The 18,246-nt window shown below is 43.1% G+C and overlaps 1 protein-coding gene across 6 annotated transcripts in view; it reads left to right on the forward strand.

The window, feature by feature from the left end:
- Window positions 1-662: 662 nt before the first annotated feature.
- Window positions 663-18,246, forward strand: part of cttnbp2 (cortactin binding protein 2) — a 106,783-nt gene continuing 89,199 nt past the window's right edge. For 5 of the 6 annotated variants that reach the window (XR_011177973.1, XR_011177972.1, XR_011177974.1 and 2 more), the window contains exons 1-2: window positions 663-1,055; window positions 11,782-11,889. Coding sequence is in view for 3 of the 6 variants with exons in the window: in XM_069144013.1 (XP_069000114.1) it covers window positions 927-1,055; window positions 11,782-11,889 (237 nt within the window). In the remaining 3 variants the exon portion in view is untranslated. The remainder of the gene's footprint in view (window positions 1,056-11,781; window positions 11,890-18,246) is intronic. The other variant, XM_069144012.1, reaches the window with a different exon arrangement.

The raw sequence follows: 18,246 nt of genomic DNA on the forward strand, positions 1-18,246 counted from the left end.
GACCTGTCCAGATGAACCCTGCCTTCACCCAAAGTGTGCTGGGATAGGCTCCCCCCCCCTCCGTGACCCTGTTCAGGATAAAGCCAGTATAGATAATGGATTGATGGATTTGAAAATGTGGCAGGCATGTTGGTACATCAGCGATAATAATACTCTACATGTCTACTTTTATTTTGAAAGATATGTATGTACTTTGTCTTGGGTAGGATAGAGAGAGTAATGGCATGTTGTACTGGAATATATTTACATTTTGGAACTGATACTTTTACTGAAGTGAAAAATATTATTAACAGGTTGTTGGCAAACCAACTGTGCAGTACGGAATTATTCATGGGACAGCTTATATGTGAAGAAAGACATAAATACAATATAATGATTGTTAATGGAGATTTTATTGAAAAACAGTTTGTTTTTTGCGTTGACGATTTATAAAATGCTGCATCGACCCCGCCTCCTTAAATAAATAAAAACAATAATAAAAAAAAAACAACGGAGAAAGCTTATTAACAGATGAAGTCATTCAAGACAGTCCAAATAGTTATTAAAAAAAACAACTTTTCAGTTTTACTGGTGCAGCGACTCTTTAAGGTTAGAAAACATTTATTGGCTTGTTTTATAGCTACTGAGGCCGACAATTGCTGTTGCCAATCAGGCTGTCGGGACGCACCTCCTGTCCTGTGGGGAGCGCACCGGCTCTTCGCATCTGGATTTTACGCGTTGGTCTGTCCACGCCCACAGGACCCCCCTGACACACACACACACACACACACACACCCCTCAGCTGCAGCAGCCCGCTCACTCGGTGGTGTCTTTTCACGGCAGAGACCTGTCGTCTCCTCTTTCTTCTTTTCTATTTGTCAGATCTCGCCTCTCTTTCCTTCGATGGCCGTCCGTGGCGCGGTCTGCATCCAGCAGTGCAAGAGTTAATGAGAGCCGGATGCGCCGTCGCTCCAGCAGACCGCTCCAGTACGAAGATGGCGTCGGAGGGAGCCAGCGGAGAGCAGCCTCCTCCGGTACAAACACTGGCAGCCGCCGTCCTGGGAAGTGTGGACACGGTAAGACGCGAGTTTCACATTACACGAAGCTATACGGCTGTTTTTTTAACCGCTGCAGCAGTCAGCGGGGAAAGACGGTGAAATGCGGTGCGCATCTATTCGGCGCAGGCTCGAGAAGCAACAGCGCGACAATATGTGGAGAAAAACACGAGCTGCGTGACGGTTCGGGCTGATGAACATCCCAGAATAACACAGGTCTCCAACGAAAGGCACACGGTGTTCGGTTGGAGTGAATCCTTTGTTGGCCTCCACCAGTGTTTTCAACACGTCATGGTCTCCTGATGGAGCACCGGTTACTGTCTGTTTGACCTCGTCATGGTCTCCTGATGGAGCACCGGTTACTGTCTGTTTGACCTCGTCATGGTCTCCTGATGGAGCACCGGCTGCTGTCTGTTTGACCACATCATGGTCTCCTGATGGAGCACTGGTTATTGTCTGTTTGACCACGTCATGGTCTCCTGATGGAGCACCGGTTACTGTCTGTTTGACCTCGTCATGGTCTCCTGATGGAGCACCGGCTGCTGTCTGTTTGACCACGTCATGGTCTCCTGATGGAGCACCGGTTATTGTCTGTTTGACCACGTCATGGTCTCCTGATGGAGCACCGGTTACTGTCTGTTTGACCTCGCCATGGTCTCCTGATGGAGCACCGGTTACTGTCTGTTTGACCTCGTCATGGTCTCCTGATGGAGCACCGGTTACTGTCTGTTTGACCTCGTCATGGTCTCCTGATGGAGCACCGGTTACTATCTGTTTGACCTCGTCATGGTCTCCTGATGGAGCACCCGTCCACCCATCCACCAGGTTGTTGCTCATTGAGCCTGGTTGCAGTAACTGCTTCGAGGCAGTGAGATGCTGAAGGTGAAAAGTCTTCATTTCCTACCTGCAGCTGGTTGTTGGATGATTTTGTTCCCATCAGTCCTCCATTATTCCATCTGTCACCTTCCAGATCTTCTCAGCTTCTTTCTGACTCTCCAACTCCCTCACTAGTTCTTTGTTGTCACCAACTGGGGTCGACTTTCAAATGTTTACACACACCTAGTTGTGACTTGTCACGCGTGCTCTTTCACGTGTCAGTATCCGTTGCCACGGCAGCAGGTCAGCGCCTCTTGGTGCAAGCTGCTCAGTCTGTTGGCCGGCTGGTGTTCAAGAAACCTGGTGGAGGAGATGGTGGTGGAGAGCTGGAGGAGGGAGTAAAGGAGGGGCTTGAGGAGGGCTGGAGGAGGGGTGGAGGAGAGGTGGAGGGGGTGGAGGCCCTGTTCACCAGACACCTTTCTAAATTGGTCTAAATTTCAGTGACTCAACTGGCATAGCTGGGAGTACCGTGTCAGCTCCCCCCAACAGGTGCTGCTTCTCATCCAGGTTTCAGTGAAAGGGGGCTTCCACCTCCATGCACCCCCCCCCCCCCCCCCCGCCTCTCCACTGTGGTTATATAAAGCTCCTTGCTCTTCACCCTGTTGTCGGCCTGAAGGGGGAAGTTTCTCGTTTGCAAGGACTCTGGTCCAGAGAGGGGTCAGAGGTCAATGAATGGCACTCTGCCACTGACCTCCTACTCATTTACCAGGATACATGTGAGTGTGGCAGCACAGATAGAAAATATAGCAACAAACTCACACTAGACACAGATATAGATATATATATGTAGACAGATATATATATATCTGTATACATCTATATCTATCCATATATACAGTGGGTACGGAAAGTATTCAGACCCCTTTAAATTTTTCACTCTTTGTTTCATTGCAGCCATTTGCTAAAATCAAAAAAGTTCATTTTATTTCTCATTAATGTACACTCAGCACCCCATCTTGACAGAAAAAAACAGAAATTTAGAAATTTGTGCAAATTTATGAAAAAAGAAAAACTGAAATATCACATGATCATAAGTATTCAGACCCTTTGCTGTGACACTCATATTTAACTCACATGCTGTCCATTTCTTCTGATCCTCCTTGAGATGGTTCTACTCCTTCATTGGAGTCCAGCTGTGTTTAATTAAACTGATTGGACTTGATTAGGAAAGGCACACACCTGTCTATATAAGACCTTACAGCTCACAGTGCATGTCAGAGCAAATGAGAATCATGAGGTCGAAGGAACTGTCCAAGGAGCTCAGAGACAGAATTGTGGCAAGGCACAGATCTGGCCAAGGTTACAAAATAATTTCTGCAGCACTCAAGGTTCCTAAGAGCACAGTGGCCTCCATAATCCTTAAATGGAAGAAGTTTGGGACGACCAGAACTCTTCCTCGACCTGGCCGTCCAGCCAAACTGAGCAATCGTGGGAGAAGAGCCTTGGTGAGAGAGGTAAAGAAGAACCCAAAGATCACTGTGGCTGAGCTCCAGAGATGCAGTAGGGAGATGGAGAAAGTTCCACAAAGTCAACTATCACTGCAGCCCTCCTCCAGTCGGGGCTTTATGGCAGAGTGGCCCGACGGAAGCCTCTCCTCAGTGCAAGACATATGAAAGCCCGCATAGAGTTTGACAAAAAACACATGAAGGACTCCCAGACTATGAGAAATAAGATTCTCTGGTCTGATGAGACCAAGATTGAACTTTTTGGCGTTAATTGTAAGCGGTATGTGTGGAGAAAACCAGGCACTGCTCATCACCTGCCCAATACAATCCCAACAGTGAAACATGGTGGTGGCAGCATCATGCTATGGGGGTGTTTTTCAGCTGCAGGGACAGGACGACTGGTTGCAATTGAAGGAAAGATGAATGCGGCCAAGTACAGAGATATCCTGGAAGAAAACCTCTTCCAGAGTGCTCTGGACCTCAGACTGGGCCGAAGGTTCACCTTCCAACAAGACAATGACCCTAAGCACACAGCTAAAATAACAAAGGAGTGGCTTCGGAACAACTCTGTGACCATTCTTGACTGGCCCAGCCAGAGCCCTGACCTAAACCCAATTGAGCATCTCTGGAGAGACCTGAAAATGGCTGTCCACCAACGTTCACCATCCAACCTGACGGAACTGGAGAGGATCTGCAAGGAAGAATGGCAGAGGATCCCCAAATCCAGGTGTGAAAAGCTTGTTGCATCATTCCCAAGAAGACTCATGGCTGTACTTGCTCAAAAGGGTGCTTCTACTCAATACTGAGCAAAGGGTCTGAATACTTATGACCATGTGATATTTCAGTTTTTCTTTTTTAATAAATTTGCACAAATTTCTACATTTCTGTTTTTTTCTGTCAAGATGGGGTGCTGAGTGTACATTAATGAGAAATAAAATGAACTTTTTTGATTTTAGCAAATGGCTGCAATGAAACAAAGAGTGAAAAATTTAAAGGGGTCTGAATACTTTCCGTACCCACTGTATATATATATCTATATGTATCTATCCATATATCATATATATCTATCTATCTATCTATCTATATCTATAGATAGATAGATAGATAGATAGATAGATAGATAGATATTGATAGAGATAGATAGATATAGATAGATATAGTTATAGATAGATATTGATAGATATAGTTATAGATAGATAGATAGATAGATAGATAAAAAAATACCTCTTCCTGTTTACATTTGGTGGTATCTTATCATACAGAATTATTTCAATCAATCAGTTAATGTGATGTTAACAAACTATTTATGTGGTAAATGGTGGAAAAATCAAACATTTTTGTCTTATGCGCCAGGTCTGCAGCTAACATTTATTTTTATTATCAATTAAATTTGATTGTCTGGTCCATTTATATTGTGTATATAAGGTGTGTGTATATAGACTATATATAATGGTGAAAAAAGCCCTTCAACTCCAAGCTGGTATTCTAAAATGTCTCGTTTTATCTTTCCAAAAGGTCAAAATACTAAAATATTCAGTTTACTTGTGACAAAGAGAAGCAGCTACTGTTGACATTTCAGAAGCTGGACAGTGACTCTGCATAATTTTTCACAATTTCTGCTTTAAAATGAATAACTGTTGCTGATATTTTCATCAAAACGCAGAAGTTTAAGGGCATTTTGGATTTAAAAACTTTAAAGACAGTAAAGAGTCACAGTTCTGTTGAGCTCTCTATTCCTTCAGCTCTCAGCAGTAATGACTTCATTAACTTCTTTACTCATAAAATTCTTACTATCAGGGAGAGAATCGGGCCGACCCTTCCTGACACCATCACTGATGTGATGTTAAGTACAGCAGCCCTGAAAGCAACTGTAGGACCAGATGTAAACTTGGAACATTTCTCTCCTGTTGAGCTCTCTGAGTTAACTAGAATTATTTCTTCATCTGGATCCTCTAGCTGTCTGTTAGATCTCATCCCAACTAAACTTTTTAAGGAAGTCTTCCCTTTAATTAATACTTCCATATTAGATCAGATCAACCTATCTATTGTAACCGGCTATGTACTGTAGGCTTTTAAAGTGGCTGTAATTAAACCTTTACTTAAAAAGCCGACTCTTGATCAGCTGTTTTAGGAAACTACAGACCAATTTCCAACCTTACGTTTATTTCTAAAATCCTTGAAAAAGTTGTTGCAAATCAACTTTGTGATCATTTACAAAGGAATTTCAGTTTTTCTTTTTTTAATAAATTTGCACAAATTTCTACATTTCTGTTTTTTTCTGTCAAGATGGGGTGCTGAGTGTACATTAATGAGAAATAAAATGAACTTTTTTGATTTTAGCAAATGGCTGCAATGAAACAAAGAGTGAAAAATTTAAAGGGGTCTAAATACTTTCCGTACCCACTGTAGATAGATTCCAGTTTGTCCATGTCAACAATGAGTCTTCCAGACAAACAAGAGTTAGTTGTGGAGTTCCACAAGGCTCAGTGTTAGGCCCAATACTTTTTACTTTGTACATGCTTCCATTAAGAGATGTCATCAGGAAGCACTGCATCAACTTCCATTGTTATGCAGATGACACTCAGCTATATGAAACCAGATGAAATTAATCAGTTAGTAAAACTTGAAGCAAGAGAGATCATATGTCTCCAGTTTTATCTTCTCTTCATTGGCTTCCTGTGAAATCAAGAATAGAATTTAAAATTCTCTTGATGACTTACAAAGCTCTACATGACCAGGCTCCATCATATCTTAGAGATCTTATAGAACCATACAATCCTAGCAGAGCACTTCTCTCTCAGTACGCTGGTCTACTTGTGGTTCCTAGAGTTTCCAGAAGTAGAATGGGAGGCGGAGCTTCAGTTTTCAGGCTCCTCCCCTGTGGAACCAGCTCCCAGTTTGTGTTGGAGGGGCAGAAACCCTCTCTAGCTTTAAGATTAGACTCAAAACGTTCCTTCTTGATAAAGCCTATAGTTAGGGCTGGCTCAGGTAGACCTGAACCAACCCTTAGTTATGCTGTTATAGGCCGAGGCTGCTGGGGGACCTCGTTACATGCTGAGCTTCTTTTCTTTCCTCCTCCTCTTTAACTGACTCATACCTCACCATCTTCTTCTCTCCCATAGTTTCTTCTTATTATCTGTTGTCTCCATTCAGTTCCTTCACTCGTGTAGTTTCTGTTCTTTCTTTTCCAGATGTCCCGTCATGGAGCTGCATGTCTCTGCTCTGTGATTGTCGTCTCCACCAACAGTTCTTCTCTTGTATCTCTATGCTGTCCTTTTCTCTCTCTGCTCTCCTCTCACCCCAACCGGTCGAGGCAGATGGCCGCCCACCTCTGAGCCCGGTTCTGTTAACAGATGCTCCGCCCACCTCTGATCCTGGTTCTGTTAACAGATGCTCCGCCCACCTCTGATCCTGGTTCTGTTAGAGGTTTCTTCCTGTTAAAGGGAGTTTTTCTTCCCTCTGTTGGAGGTTTTTCTCCCTTAAAGAGGAGTTGTTTTTTCCCTCCGAGCTTATGTGAATTGTTGAATTGTTGGGTTTCTCTGTATAATGTTGTAAAGTTCAACTGTAAGGACTTTGATGTGTTAAGTGCCATGAAATAACCTGTGTTGTGATTTGGCGCTATATAAATAAAATAGAATTGAATTGAATTAAATAGCTAAACAAAAGCAAAAAAGTGTGTAATATATGCAAAATGGAGGCGAAAACCCATGGAAATACCACAAATCTCCAAAAACATTTCATAAGGCATCCAGATACGCTATCTGCAAAACAAGCCCCATTGAAGAAAGCATTTTTCCCATCCAGTTCTCCATGTCCCCAAAAAATAACAGAACCTTGTCATAGCTTTCATAAAACATTCAATTTGAAACACTGGAACCATGTTAGGTTTTACTGACATTTTAGGGTTAGTTGCTGCCTCGATGTTTGTAGCGTCAGTCGCTGACTGGATGTTTGTAGCGTCGCTGACTGGATGTTTGTAGCGTCGCTGACTCGATGTTTGTAGCGTCAGTCGCTGACTCGATGTTTGTAGCGTCGCTGACTCGATGTTTGTAGCGTCAGTCGCTGACTGGATGTTTGTAGCGTCGCTGACTTGATGTTTGTAGCGTCGCTGACTGGATGTTTGTAGCGTCGCTGACTCGATGTTTGTAGCGTCAGTCGCTGACTTGATGTTTGTAGCGTCGCTGACTCGATGTTTGTAGCGTCAGTCGCTGACTCGATGTTTGTAGCGTCAGTCGCTGACTCGATGTTTGTAGCGTCAGTCGCTGACTGGATGTTTGTAGCGTCGCTGACTGGATGTTTGTAGCGTCGCTGACTCGATGTTTGTAGCGTCAGTCGCTGACTGGATGTTTGTAGCGTCGCTGACTCGATGTTTGTAGCGTCAGTCGCTGACTCGATGTTTGTAGCGTCGCTGACTCGATGTTTGTAGCGTCAGTCGCTGACTCGATGTTTGTAGCGTCACTGACTCGATGTTTGTAGCGTCAGTCGCTGACTCGATGTTTGTAGCGTCGCTGACTCGATGTTTGTAGCATCAGTCGCTGACTCGATGTTTGTAGCGTCGCTGACTCGATGTTTGTAGCGTCACTGACTGGATGTTTGTAGCGTCAGTCGCTGACTCGATGTTTGTAGCGTCAGTCGCTGACTCGATGTTTGTAGCGTCGCTGACTCGATGTTTGTAGCATCAGTCGCTGACTCGATGTTTGTAGCGTCGCTGACTCGATGTTTGTAGCGTCAGTCGCTGACTCGATGTTTGTAGCGTCAGTCGCTGACTGGATGTTTGTAGCGTCAGTCGCTGACTCGATGTTTGTAGCGTCGCTGACTCGATGTTTGTAGCGTCAGTCGCTGACTCGATGTTTGTAGCGTCAGTCGCTGACTCGATGTTTGTAGCGTCAGTCGCTGACTCGATGTTTGTAGCGTCGCTGACTGGATGTTTGTAGCGTCGCTGACTGGATGTTTGTAGCGTCGCTGACTGGATGTTTGTAACGTCGCTGACTCGATGTTTGTAACGTCGCTGACTGGATGTTTGTAGCGTCGCTGACTCGATGTTTGTAGCGTCGCTGACTCGATGTTTGTAGCGTCGCTGACTCGATGTTTGCAGCGTCGCCGACTCGATGTTTGCAGCGTCGCCGACTCGATGTTTGTAACGTCAGTCGCTGACTCGATGTTTGTAGCGTAGGTGAAAGTACATCAACAGTTCAACAGTGCTAATTCTTCAGATTTACCAGTTTGCTCAAAAACATATTAATGCAACATTTTTTTTTAAATCTAAAATCTGCTAAATACCAAACACAGTTACACGCAAACTAATTTGTAAAATGAAGCAATTCATTTTTAAAATGGTTCACTTAGTCAGTGGTAAAAATGAAAGGAAATGGTTGTTTACACTTTTTGCATTATATTAAACCCCTAAAATGGAGAGTAATTTCTAGTTCTCTTAAACCTTTCCAATATTTGTTATACCACAAAAGACTTGATTCACAATCAAGAAAAGCAAAATGTTTGACATAAAATGGACTTCCCGTCATTCTATGAACAGTCGACACACACAGCAGTCTTATCTTTTTATAAGTGGAGCAGAAAAGGCTTTTCATTGATATGAGGAGAGCATGAACTGGTCTGGTTGCATCTCCGCCCGCTGGCTCTGCGGTTGCTGCTGACCAAATAGGTGCTTAATGACCTCGCCAAATGTAATTAGACCTTAATGGCTTCGAGGTAGGACAGGACATCGAGCCTCATTTGAGGGCAGCACCTCATGACACCAGTTGCAGACTAGGAGGAAGTGCTGCATTTGTTCTGGAAGCCACTTTTTATTCTGCTGGTGAAGGTTGGGCTGCACCATTCAGGATGAAATGACAAGCATGTTTTTTTTCTCTTTGAATTAAAGTCACAATTCTCTTGCTTTGTTTTCCAATATAAATGTCAAGTTCACTCATTTAAATTATACAGAATAAGACTCAACAGATTCAAATAGCATCTTTTACACTCTGGAACGGCTCTTGTTTTTAGCTGAAATGCTGCAGCAGGACATCAACACACAAAGCAGCTCTTTTATCGCTATCACGATTAGCTTTACAGTAACTCCTGTGTTGATGCAGGCATAAATCAAACATCATATCAGTCCTGAAGCCAACATGCTAAATGTAAATATGCTCCATTTTAGGTTTGGATTAATACTCAGGGTTATGGACATTATTGTGGTTATTCAGTTGAAGTAAAAGTAGCAAAATAAACAAGTTTCTGTCTGTTTCTGTCTTGTTTTTGGTTACATCTGTTCTTATAAAACAACAACTAGAAACCCAGTACAGCTAGAGAGCCTAGTGAAGCACCAACCAGCTAGTGAAGCATCAACCAGCTAGTGAAGCATCAACCAGCTAGAGAGCCTAGTGACGCATCGACCAGCTAGAGAGCCTAGTGACGCATCGACCAGCTAGTGAAACATCAACCAGCTAGAGAGTCTAGTGACGCATTGACCAGCTAGTGAAGCATCAACCAGCTAGAGAGCCTAGTGAAGCATTGACCAGCTGGAGAGCCTAGTGAAGCATCAACCAGCTAGTGAAGCATCAACCAGCTAGTGACGCATCGACCAGCTAGAGAGCCTAGTGACGCATCAACCAGCTAGAGAGCCTAGTGGCGCATCGACCAGCTAGTGAAGCATCAACCAGCTAGTGAAGCATTGACCAGCTAGTGAAGCATTGACCAGCTAGAGAACCTAGTGAAGCATTGACCAGCTTGAGATCCAAGTATCCAGGAGCTGGTGGAGACCAAACATAGAGCTGAAAATAGAGTCCATGTTAAAAACATCTTTCTGCCCCCAAGTGGAAACAAACTCTTCTCACCGGTATTACTGAGCATTTGGAATTGTCTTTATGCTAACAAGACTAACAGCATTTTTCATCATATATCTTTGGTCATCAGATATCTTTGTTCCAACCAGACTGAGCTAGCTGAGCAGTTTAGTGTTTCTATGTTCTGTATTTATTCAGTTGGAGACTAGAAATACTTTTTTTGCTCAGTGGTTGCTAAGGGTCCGACTACTTCCTGGAGTTGTAAACATTGCATACGTTACATAAGGATCTACTGGTTGTTTTCCAGTTGTTATTCATAATCCACGTGTTGCCATATGTATGTGACACGTTTTGTGAGGTTTGAAGCATCCTTTGACCTTAAACATAAACGTCCTGTGTCACGGCGAGACATCAAAGTTTGCCATATCGTCACGGCAACACCCATTGACAAAGTCGAACGAATGCCTTAATATATCATCAACTACATGTTTAGGTTATTGTGACCCGACTTTAGGTTCATGTGATCAACCAGCTCGACGTAGAATAACAGGGTTAGGGTTTGAATATGATAAAGCCTCCAAAAAGGCAAATCACTTTACGTAAGAATAAGAACGTAGAAGAACAAGAACATTTTTACGAAAAACAATAGGACTTCGCACCATCGGTGCTCGGGCCCTAAAAATAATTCCTTGAATAACAATAGGGCTTTCGCACCATCCCTAACCCTAACCCTAACCCTAATGAGAAAAAAAAATTAAAACTGCAAGCAGTGATGTACGGGCCCTCGCACTCCTGCGCGCTGCCTCCCTGAAGCCGTCTCCCCGACGCGCAGTGCGCGAGGAACCACGTATACCCGCTTAAAGTTGCTATTTTTGTCTCGTTTCCTGTCTCCAGCAGGGGGCACTGGCGATCCGTTTGGCCACGCTGACTCGCAAAACACATCAAATGTATCGTCTCACCACGCCGGATGTATGTCACTCGTTTCGTGAGGTTTCAAGCATCCCTTGACCTTAAACATCAACTTCCTGTGTTACGGGGAGCGAGCCGTTTGGCCATGCCCACTCGCAAAACACATTTCACATGTATCGTCTCACCATGCTGGATGTATGCTACACGTTTCGTGAGGTTTCAAGCATCCTTTGACCTTAAACATCAACTTCCTGTCACGGCGAGACATCAAACTTTGCCGCATCATGACGGCGACGCCCATTGACAAAGTCGAACGTATGTCTCAATATATCATCAACTACATGTTTAGGTTATTGTGACCCGACTTTAGGTTCATATGATCAACCAGCTCGACGTAGAATGTGAAAGTATGAAAAGTGTCATTTCCAGTGGCCAACAGGGGGCGCTATCACTATGAGCGAATATTACCCCACAGGGGTCTTCAGGGCGGGGCTGTTATCATACCTGTGATGTTTGGAGAAGGTCGGTCTTTCGCACCGATGCTCGGTGCTCGGGCCCTAATAATTCCTTGATTAACAATAGGGCTTTCGCACCTTTGGTGCTCGGGCCCTAATAAGTCCTGAAAACATCATGAGAGGTTTCGAAAGTATGGGGGTTCAACACGCACCTGCATCACATCTCTCTTCTGATTGTATTCTATAATTGTGACGTGTTTTTTTCTGGCATGTTTTGCAGAAATGTGAGTTCAACATGGATAACTTGAGCAAACCAGAGCTGCTCACCCTGCTGAGTATCATGGAGGGAGAGCTGGAGGCCCGAGACCTGGTCATAGAGGCGCTGAGGGTGAGTGGAGACACACACACACACACACACACACACACACACACACACACACACACACACCCTCCTAACATCTTAGCTATTGTCTGGCTAAACTGAAAGTTTCCACAGCAGATTGCCTTTGTTAAACGTCTTGAGATGAGATGATATGCTGTAACTGTGACCCAGAGGAGCTTCAGTATCCTTCGTGATGAACGAGTTGAGTCGGTATCCCTCGTGATGAACGAGATGAGTCGGTATCCTTCGTGATGAACGAGTTGAGTCGGTATCCTTCATGATGAACGAGTTGAGTCGGTATCCCTCGCGATGAACGAGATTAGTCGGTATCCCTCGCGATGAACGAGTTGAGTCGGTATCCCTCGCGATGAACGAGATTAGTCGGTATCCCTCGTGATGAACGAGTTGAGTCGGTATCCTTCGTGAAGAACGAGTTGAGTAGTTATCCCTCGTGAAGAACGAGTTGAGTCGGTATCCCTCCTGAAGAACGAGTTGAGTCGGTATCCCTCGTGATGAACGAGTTGAGTCGGTATCCCTCGTGACGAACGGGTTGAGTCGGTATCCCTCGTGACGAACGAGTTGAGTAGGTATCCCTCGTGAAGAACGAGTTGAGTTGAGTCGGTATCCCTTGTGAAGAACGAGTTGAGTCGGTATCCCTCGTGATGAACGAGTTGAGTAGGTATCCCTCGTGAAGAACGAGTTGAGTTGGTATCCCTCCTGAAGAATGAGTTGAGTCGGTATCCCTCGTGACGAACGAGTTGAGTCGGTATCCCTCGTGACGAACGAGTTGAGTCGGTATTCCTTGTGACGAACGAGATGAGTCGGTATCCCTCGTGACGAACGAGTTGAGTCGGTATCCCTCGTGAAGAACAAGTTGAGTTGAGTCGGTATCCCTCGTGACGAACGAGTTGAGTCGGTATTCCTTGTGACGAACGAGATGAGTCGGTATCCCTCGTGACGAATGAGTTGAGTCGGTATCCCTCGTGACGAACGAGATGAGTCGGTATCCCTCGTGACGAATGAGTTGAGTCGGTGTCCCTCGTGACAAACGGTCATGAGTGCTGCTGAATAAACACATTATCACAAAATTAGAGTCGGTGGCTTCATCCCAGAAATGTGAGGAACACTTTGTGTGAGTGATGGAAGTTTCTGTTTCTTTCTTTTCTCTGTGATCACTGATGATAATCAGTCCCTCTAATTATCTTTGTTGAATGGGAGCTGGCTGATCGGCTAATTAGCACTCTGTTTCCGACCAGAAAGGCCAGTGATCATTACATCGTTGTGTCCACACACCTGCTCACCTTTCAGTAATACACATGACTGAAGTCACTGGTTTTGGCTCCCCTTGTATCTCTGTCAGCAGTGAACACAATCTGCTGTTTTACTGCGCTGTGTTCTGTGGAATTTATTATGAGAAGTAAGCTTTTATTATAGATATGAATCAGTTTTTGTTCCAACTCCTGAACGTTCACTATCCTCGCTGAGTGATATGTGCATGTGTGTGCAGGGCGGTGGATGATGTATTGATCTGTGGTTATTAAATGCTCAACCTGTTTCTCACTGCTGTTCTCCACAAAGGCAGAAATGCAGCGTTATTTGCGAACAAACCCTGTCAGGTCCGTCTCTCCCTGCAGTTCTGTATGTAGGTCGTCTCAGTGTGTCCATGCTCTACTTTAAGGCTGTCCTCTCAGGCTTCTTTTAATAGGCTCTTAATGTGCAGCAAACAGCAGAGGAATGTTCTTATGTTGGTGACTCTGAAACTGGTAGAGTTCAGTGTTTCATTGTTTTACTACAAAGACTAGAGATGCTGCCGGGATTGAACTAGTGACCTTCTGGTTGTGCGGCCTGTTGATGTTCAATTTTGGTTTTTCTCTCTTCATCTTTGGGAGATTGTGTTGAGTTTTCCTCATATTGAGCCTATTGTGTAGCTTCACAGTCATCACCCTTGCTGATATTGAACAGACTCTTTACCTCGCTCAGCTCCACAGTATCAGCTTCACACAGTAATTTGAGTCTATTTTCATTTAGGTCTATCAGTCCTGGTTTTCACCCATTCTTTACATTTAGGACATTCTGTCACTTCTTCTCTGCCTCTTTGTGTTTCTTGTACTTGGTTGTTTCACCAAGGTTTTCTGCTGGCATTAAGAGTCCCTGCATCTCCCCTGTGGATGAGAGCAGAGAGGAGACTGATTTCATTGAAAGGATATTTCCTTTCAATGAAATCAGTCTCCTCTCTGCTGCCCTCACAGCTCTCGCAAAACCCAATGAGCCTATTTGTTCTGTCAGATAAGCCCATCCTAAAGGGGGGCGGAAGGAGAGAATTGAGATTGAAGAAGGAGGAGAGATATAACAAAAAAGAGACAGCGTTAAAGAGCTAACAAAGCTAATTGTAGTGTGATAAGCGCAGATCGAATCAGGGCAAAGACAATAGAGGGTTGGCGAAAGGCAGAAAGAAAAAGTGAAACTAATGGACGCCTGATATCATCTCTGACGAAGCGGGACAGTGTGACAGAGTGGATTAAACAAACTTCCCCTCTCCAACCCCCCTAAATAAGCAACAGAAAGGCTTCATCTGGCCACCAGCTGCAGGGCTATCAATGTCACCGGACTATGCTCATTATTTTTTTCATATCAAACAACTAATCAAGCTAACCGGCTTTATTTGTCAGCATGTCCAAAGCACCTTCCATTGGCTCAGTTACAGAGCTCCAGAGAGGAGTGAACCCTCAGCCCTGTTAGTTGTAGCGGAGGTCTGATATCTATGTGCCGCCAATTCCCCCACTGTACCATGTCCCTGCTCCCACACCAAAAGCTTGGACTGAATGTCCGCAGCTTGGCGCGGCTACAGCGATTGTTTGTGGCGTTTGGTTGTTATTAAGGGGCTTTGGTGCCGCAGATTAATTAGCGTGTGTCTAAAGCTGGCTGAGCTGCCGTATCAAGCTTCATCGTGAAGAAAAACAAAGGTGGCTGTAAAGAGATTAGCCAAACGACAAAGATATCACATGATTACCGCGGCCGGTGGTTACACAAGTCACCCATTCTTTTGCACCAAGAGCTTTTCAGAGGGCATCTGGAAGCTGCGTCCTTACCCAATTCTTGAGCAGGAAACAAACTGTTTTTATTTGTGCTTACAAGTCAAAGGCGTAAGGTCCGTTTCCAAAATAATGGAGCTGCTTTCACCATTTTTGCAAACGGTGGATTTTGGCCGATTAGCTGAGTAGCTGTCTGAATCACAGTGGATGAACTCAGTAGCCAGAACCAAGATTAAGTCCTGGCTGATGGCCAGCGTCTACTTTCCCACTAACATAAAGTTTTTTTTTACAAAGATGCCATTTTTAAAGCCTCCTCAGTGTTGAGGAGAGAATAAAAGTACAACATCTCAAGGTTTCTAAATCTGTCCTTAAGATTTCACAGCTCATCATTGTGGAAATCACTGAAGTGAGTGTTTTTAGAGGCACTAGAAAATATATATAAGATATGAAAACAATGATAGATGAACAGTAGATGAACAACATATGAACAGTAGATGAACAACAGATGAACAGTAGATGAACTATTTTATTGCTTTCTATTGTTCTATCTTGTTGCTTCTGTTTGTTGCTGTAGCGAAAAAATTTCCCCTCGGGGATTAATAAAGTAACTACCTAACCTAATCTAATCTAACAACATATGAACAGTAGATGAACAACATATGAACAACAGATGAACAGCAGATGAACAGTAGATGAACAACATATGAACAGTAGATGAACAACAGATGAACAGTAGATGAACAACAGATGAACAGTAGATGAACAGATGAACAGTAGGTAAACAACAGATGAACAGTAGAAGAACAACAGATGAACAGTAGATGAACAACAGATGAACAGTAGATGAACAACATATGAACAGTAGATGAACAGATGAACAGTAGGTAAACAACAGATGAACAGTAGAAGAACAACAGATGAACAGTAGATGAACAACAGATGAACAGTAGATGAACAACAGATGAACTATTTTATTGCTTTCTATTGTTCTATCTTGTTGCTTCTGTATGCTGCTGTAGCGAAAAAATATTTCCCCTCGGGGATTAATAAAGTAATTACCTAACCTAACCTAACACATATGAACAGTAGATGAACAACAGATGAACAGTAGATGAACAACATATGAACAGTAGATGAACAACATATGAACAGTAGATGAACAACAGATGAACAGCAGATGAACAGTAGATGAACAACAGATGAACAGTAGATGAACAGATGAACAGTAGGTAAACAACAGATGAACAGTAGAAGAACAGTAGAAGAACAACAGATGAACAACAGATGAACAGTAGGTAAACAACAGATGAACAGTAGAAGAACAACAGATGAACAGTAGATGAACAACAGATGAACAGTAGATTAACTATTTGATTGCTTTCTATTGTTCTATCTTGTTGCTTCTGTATGCTGCTGTAGCGAAAAAATATTTCCCCTCGGGGATTAATAAAGTAATTACCTAACCTAACCTAACACATATGAACAGTAGATGAACAACAGATGAACAGTAGATGAACAACATATGAACAGTAGATGAACAACATATGAACAGTAGATGAACAACAGATGAACAGCAGATGAACAGTAGATGAACAACAGATGAACAGTAGATGAACAACATATGAACAGTAGATGAACAACAGATGAACAGCAGATGAACAGTAGATGAACAACAGATGAACAGTAGATGAACAACAGATGAACAGTAGATGAACAGATGAACAGTAGGTAAACAACAGATGAACAGTAGAAGAACAGTAGAAGAACAACAGATGAACAGTAGGTAAACAACAGATGAACAGTAGAAGAACAACAGATGAACAGTAGATGAACAACAGATGAACAGTAGATGAACAGATGAACAGTAGGTAAACAACAGATGAACAGTAGAAGAACAGTAGAAGAACAACAGATGAACAACAGATGAACAGTAGGTAAACAACAGATGAACAGTAGAAGAACAACAGATGAACAGTAGATGAACAACAGATGAACAGTAGATTAACTATTTTATTGCTTTCTATTGTTCTATCTTGTTGCTTCTGTATGCTGCTGTAGCGAAAAAATATTTCCCCTCTGGGATTAATAAAGTAATTACCTAACCTAACCTAACCTAACACATATGAACAGTAGATGAACAACAGATGAACAGTAGATGAACAACATATGAACAGTAGATGAACAACAGATGAACAGTAGATGAACAGATGAACAGGAGATGAACAGTACATGAACAGATGAACAGTAGGTAAACAACAGATGAACAGTAGAAGAACAACAGATGAACAACAGACGGACAGTAGATGAATAACATATGAACAGATGAACAGTAGATGAACAACAGATTAACAGATGAACAACAAATGAACAGTAGATGAACTGTAGATGTACAGTAGATGAACAACAGATGAACAGTAGATGAACAACAAATGAACAGTAGATGAACAGTAGATGAACAACATATGAACAGTAGATGAACAACAGATGAACAGTAGATGAACAACAGATGAACAGTAGATGAACAGATGAACAACAAATGAACAACAGATGAACAACAGATGAACAACATGAATAGTAGATGAACAACATCTGAACAGTAGCTGAACAACAGATGAACAATAGATGAACAGTAGATGATCAACAGATGAACAGTAGACGAACAACAGATGAACAACAGATGAACAGTAGATGAACAACAGATGAACAGTAGATGAACAACAGATGAACAGTAGCTGAACAACAGATGAACAACAGATGAACAGCGGATGGACAGTAGATGAACAACAGATGAACAGCAGGTGAAAAGTAGATGACGGACAACACCCTGTGTGGCCCCTGTAACTGATATTCAATCTTTGTTTTTGCCAACTAGGGGTGACAGGAACCAGAAGGACTCTTGGTCCAACTCAACTGTACTATCGGCTCATAATGTTAAAGGTATGAAGACATGTGGCATTACAGTTTTGCAGCTGCTGCAATGAGCAATTGAAGTGAAGACGTGCAAAAACAAAAGTTGCAAACCAGCAAAGTTTGGTGTTAATTTCTGTTGCTTTTGGTATTGGACTAAGGGGTATGAATCAAGGCTTATATATTACATTTCACTTAATGCAGCTGTAATTATTGATCTCCCAATTATACCCAACAGTGCAAGTGGCTGCTCACTAATCAATGATTTGGCTAGAAGCAGTGCCACCACTGCAGTTTTTCAACAAACCAATATACAAATCATACCCTGCCTGGACAGTTGGACAGTTGAACAGACATTTTCCAGCTGTTATGTTCTTGGTCTCAGTGGGAGACAGGGATTGTGGAGATGGGGGCTTGGAGATTG

This window comes from Embiotoca jacksoni, unplaced genomic scaffold, assembly GCF_022577435.1.
Source record: "Embiotoca jacksoni isolate LCO1_2020_lvr unplaced genomic scaffold, fEmbJac1.0.p SCAF_119, whole genome shotgun sequence".
Classification (NCBI taxonomy): domain Eukaryota; kingdom Metazoa; phylum Chordata; class Actinopteri; family Embiotocidae; genus Embiotoca; species Embiotoca jacksoni.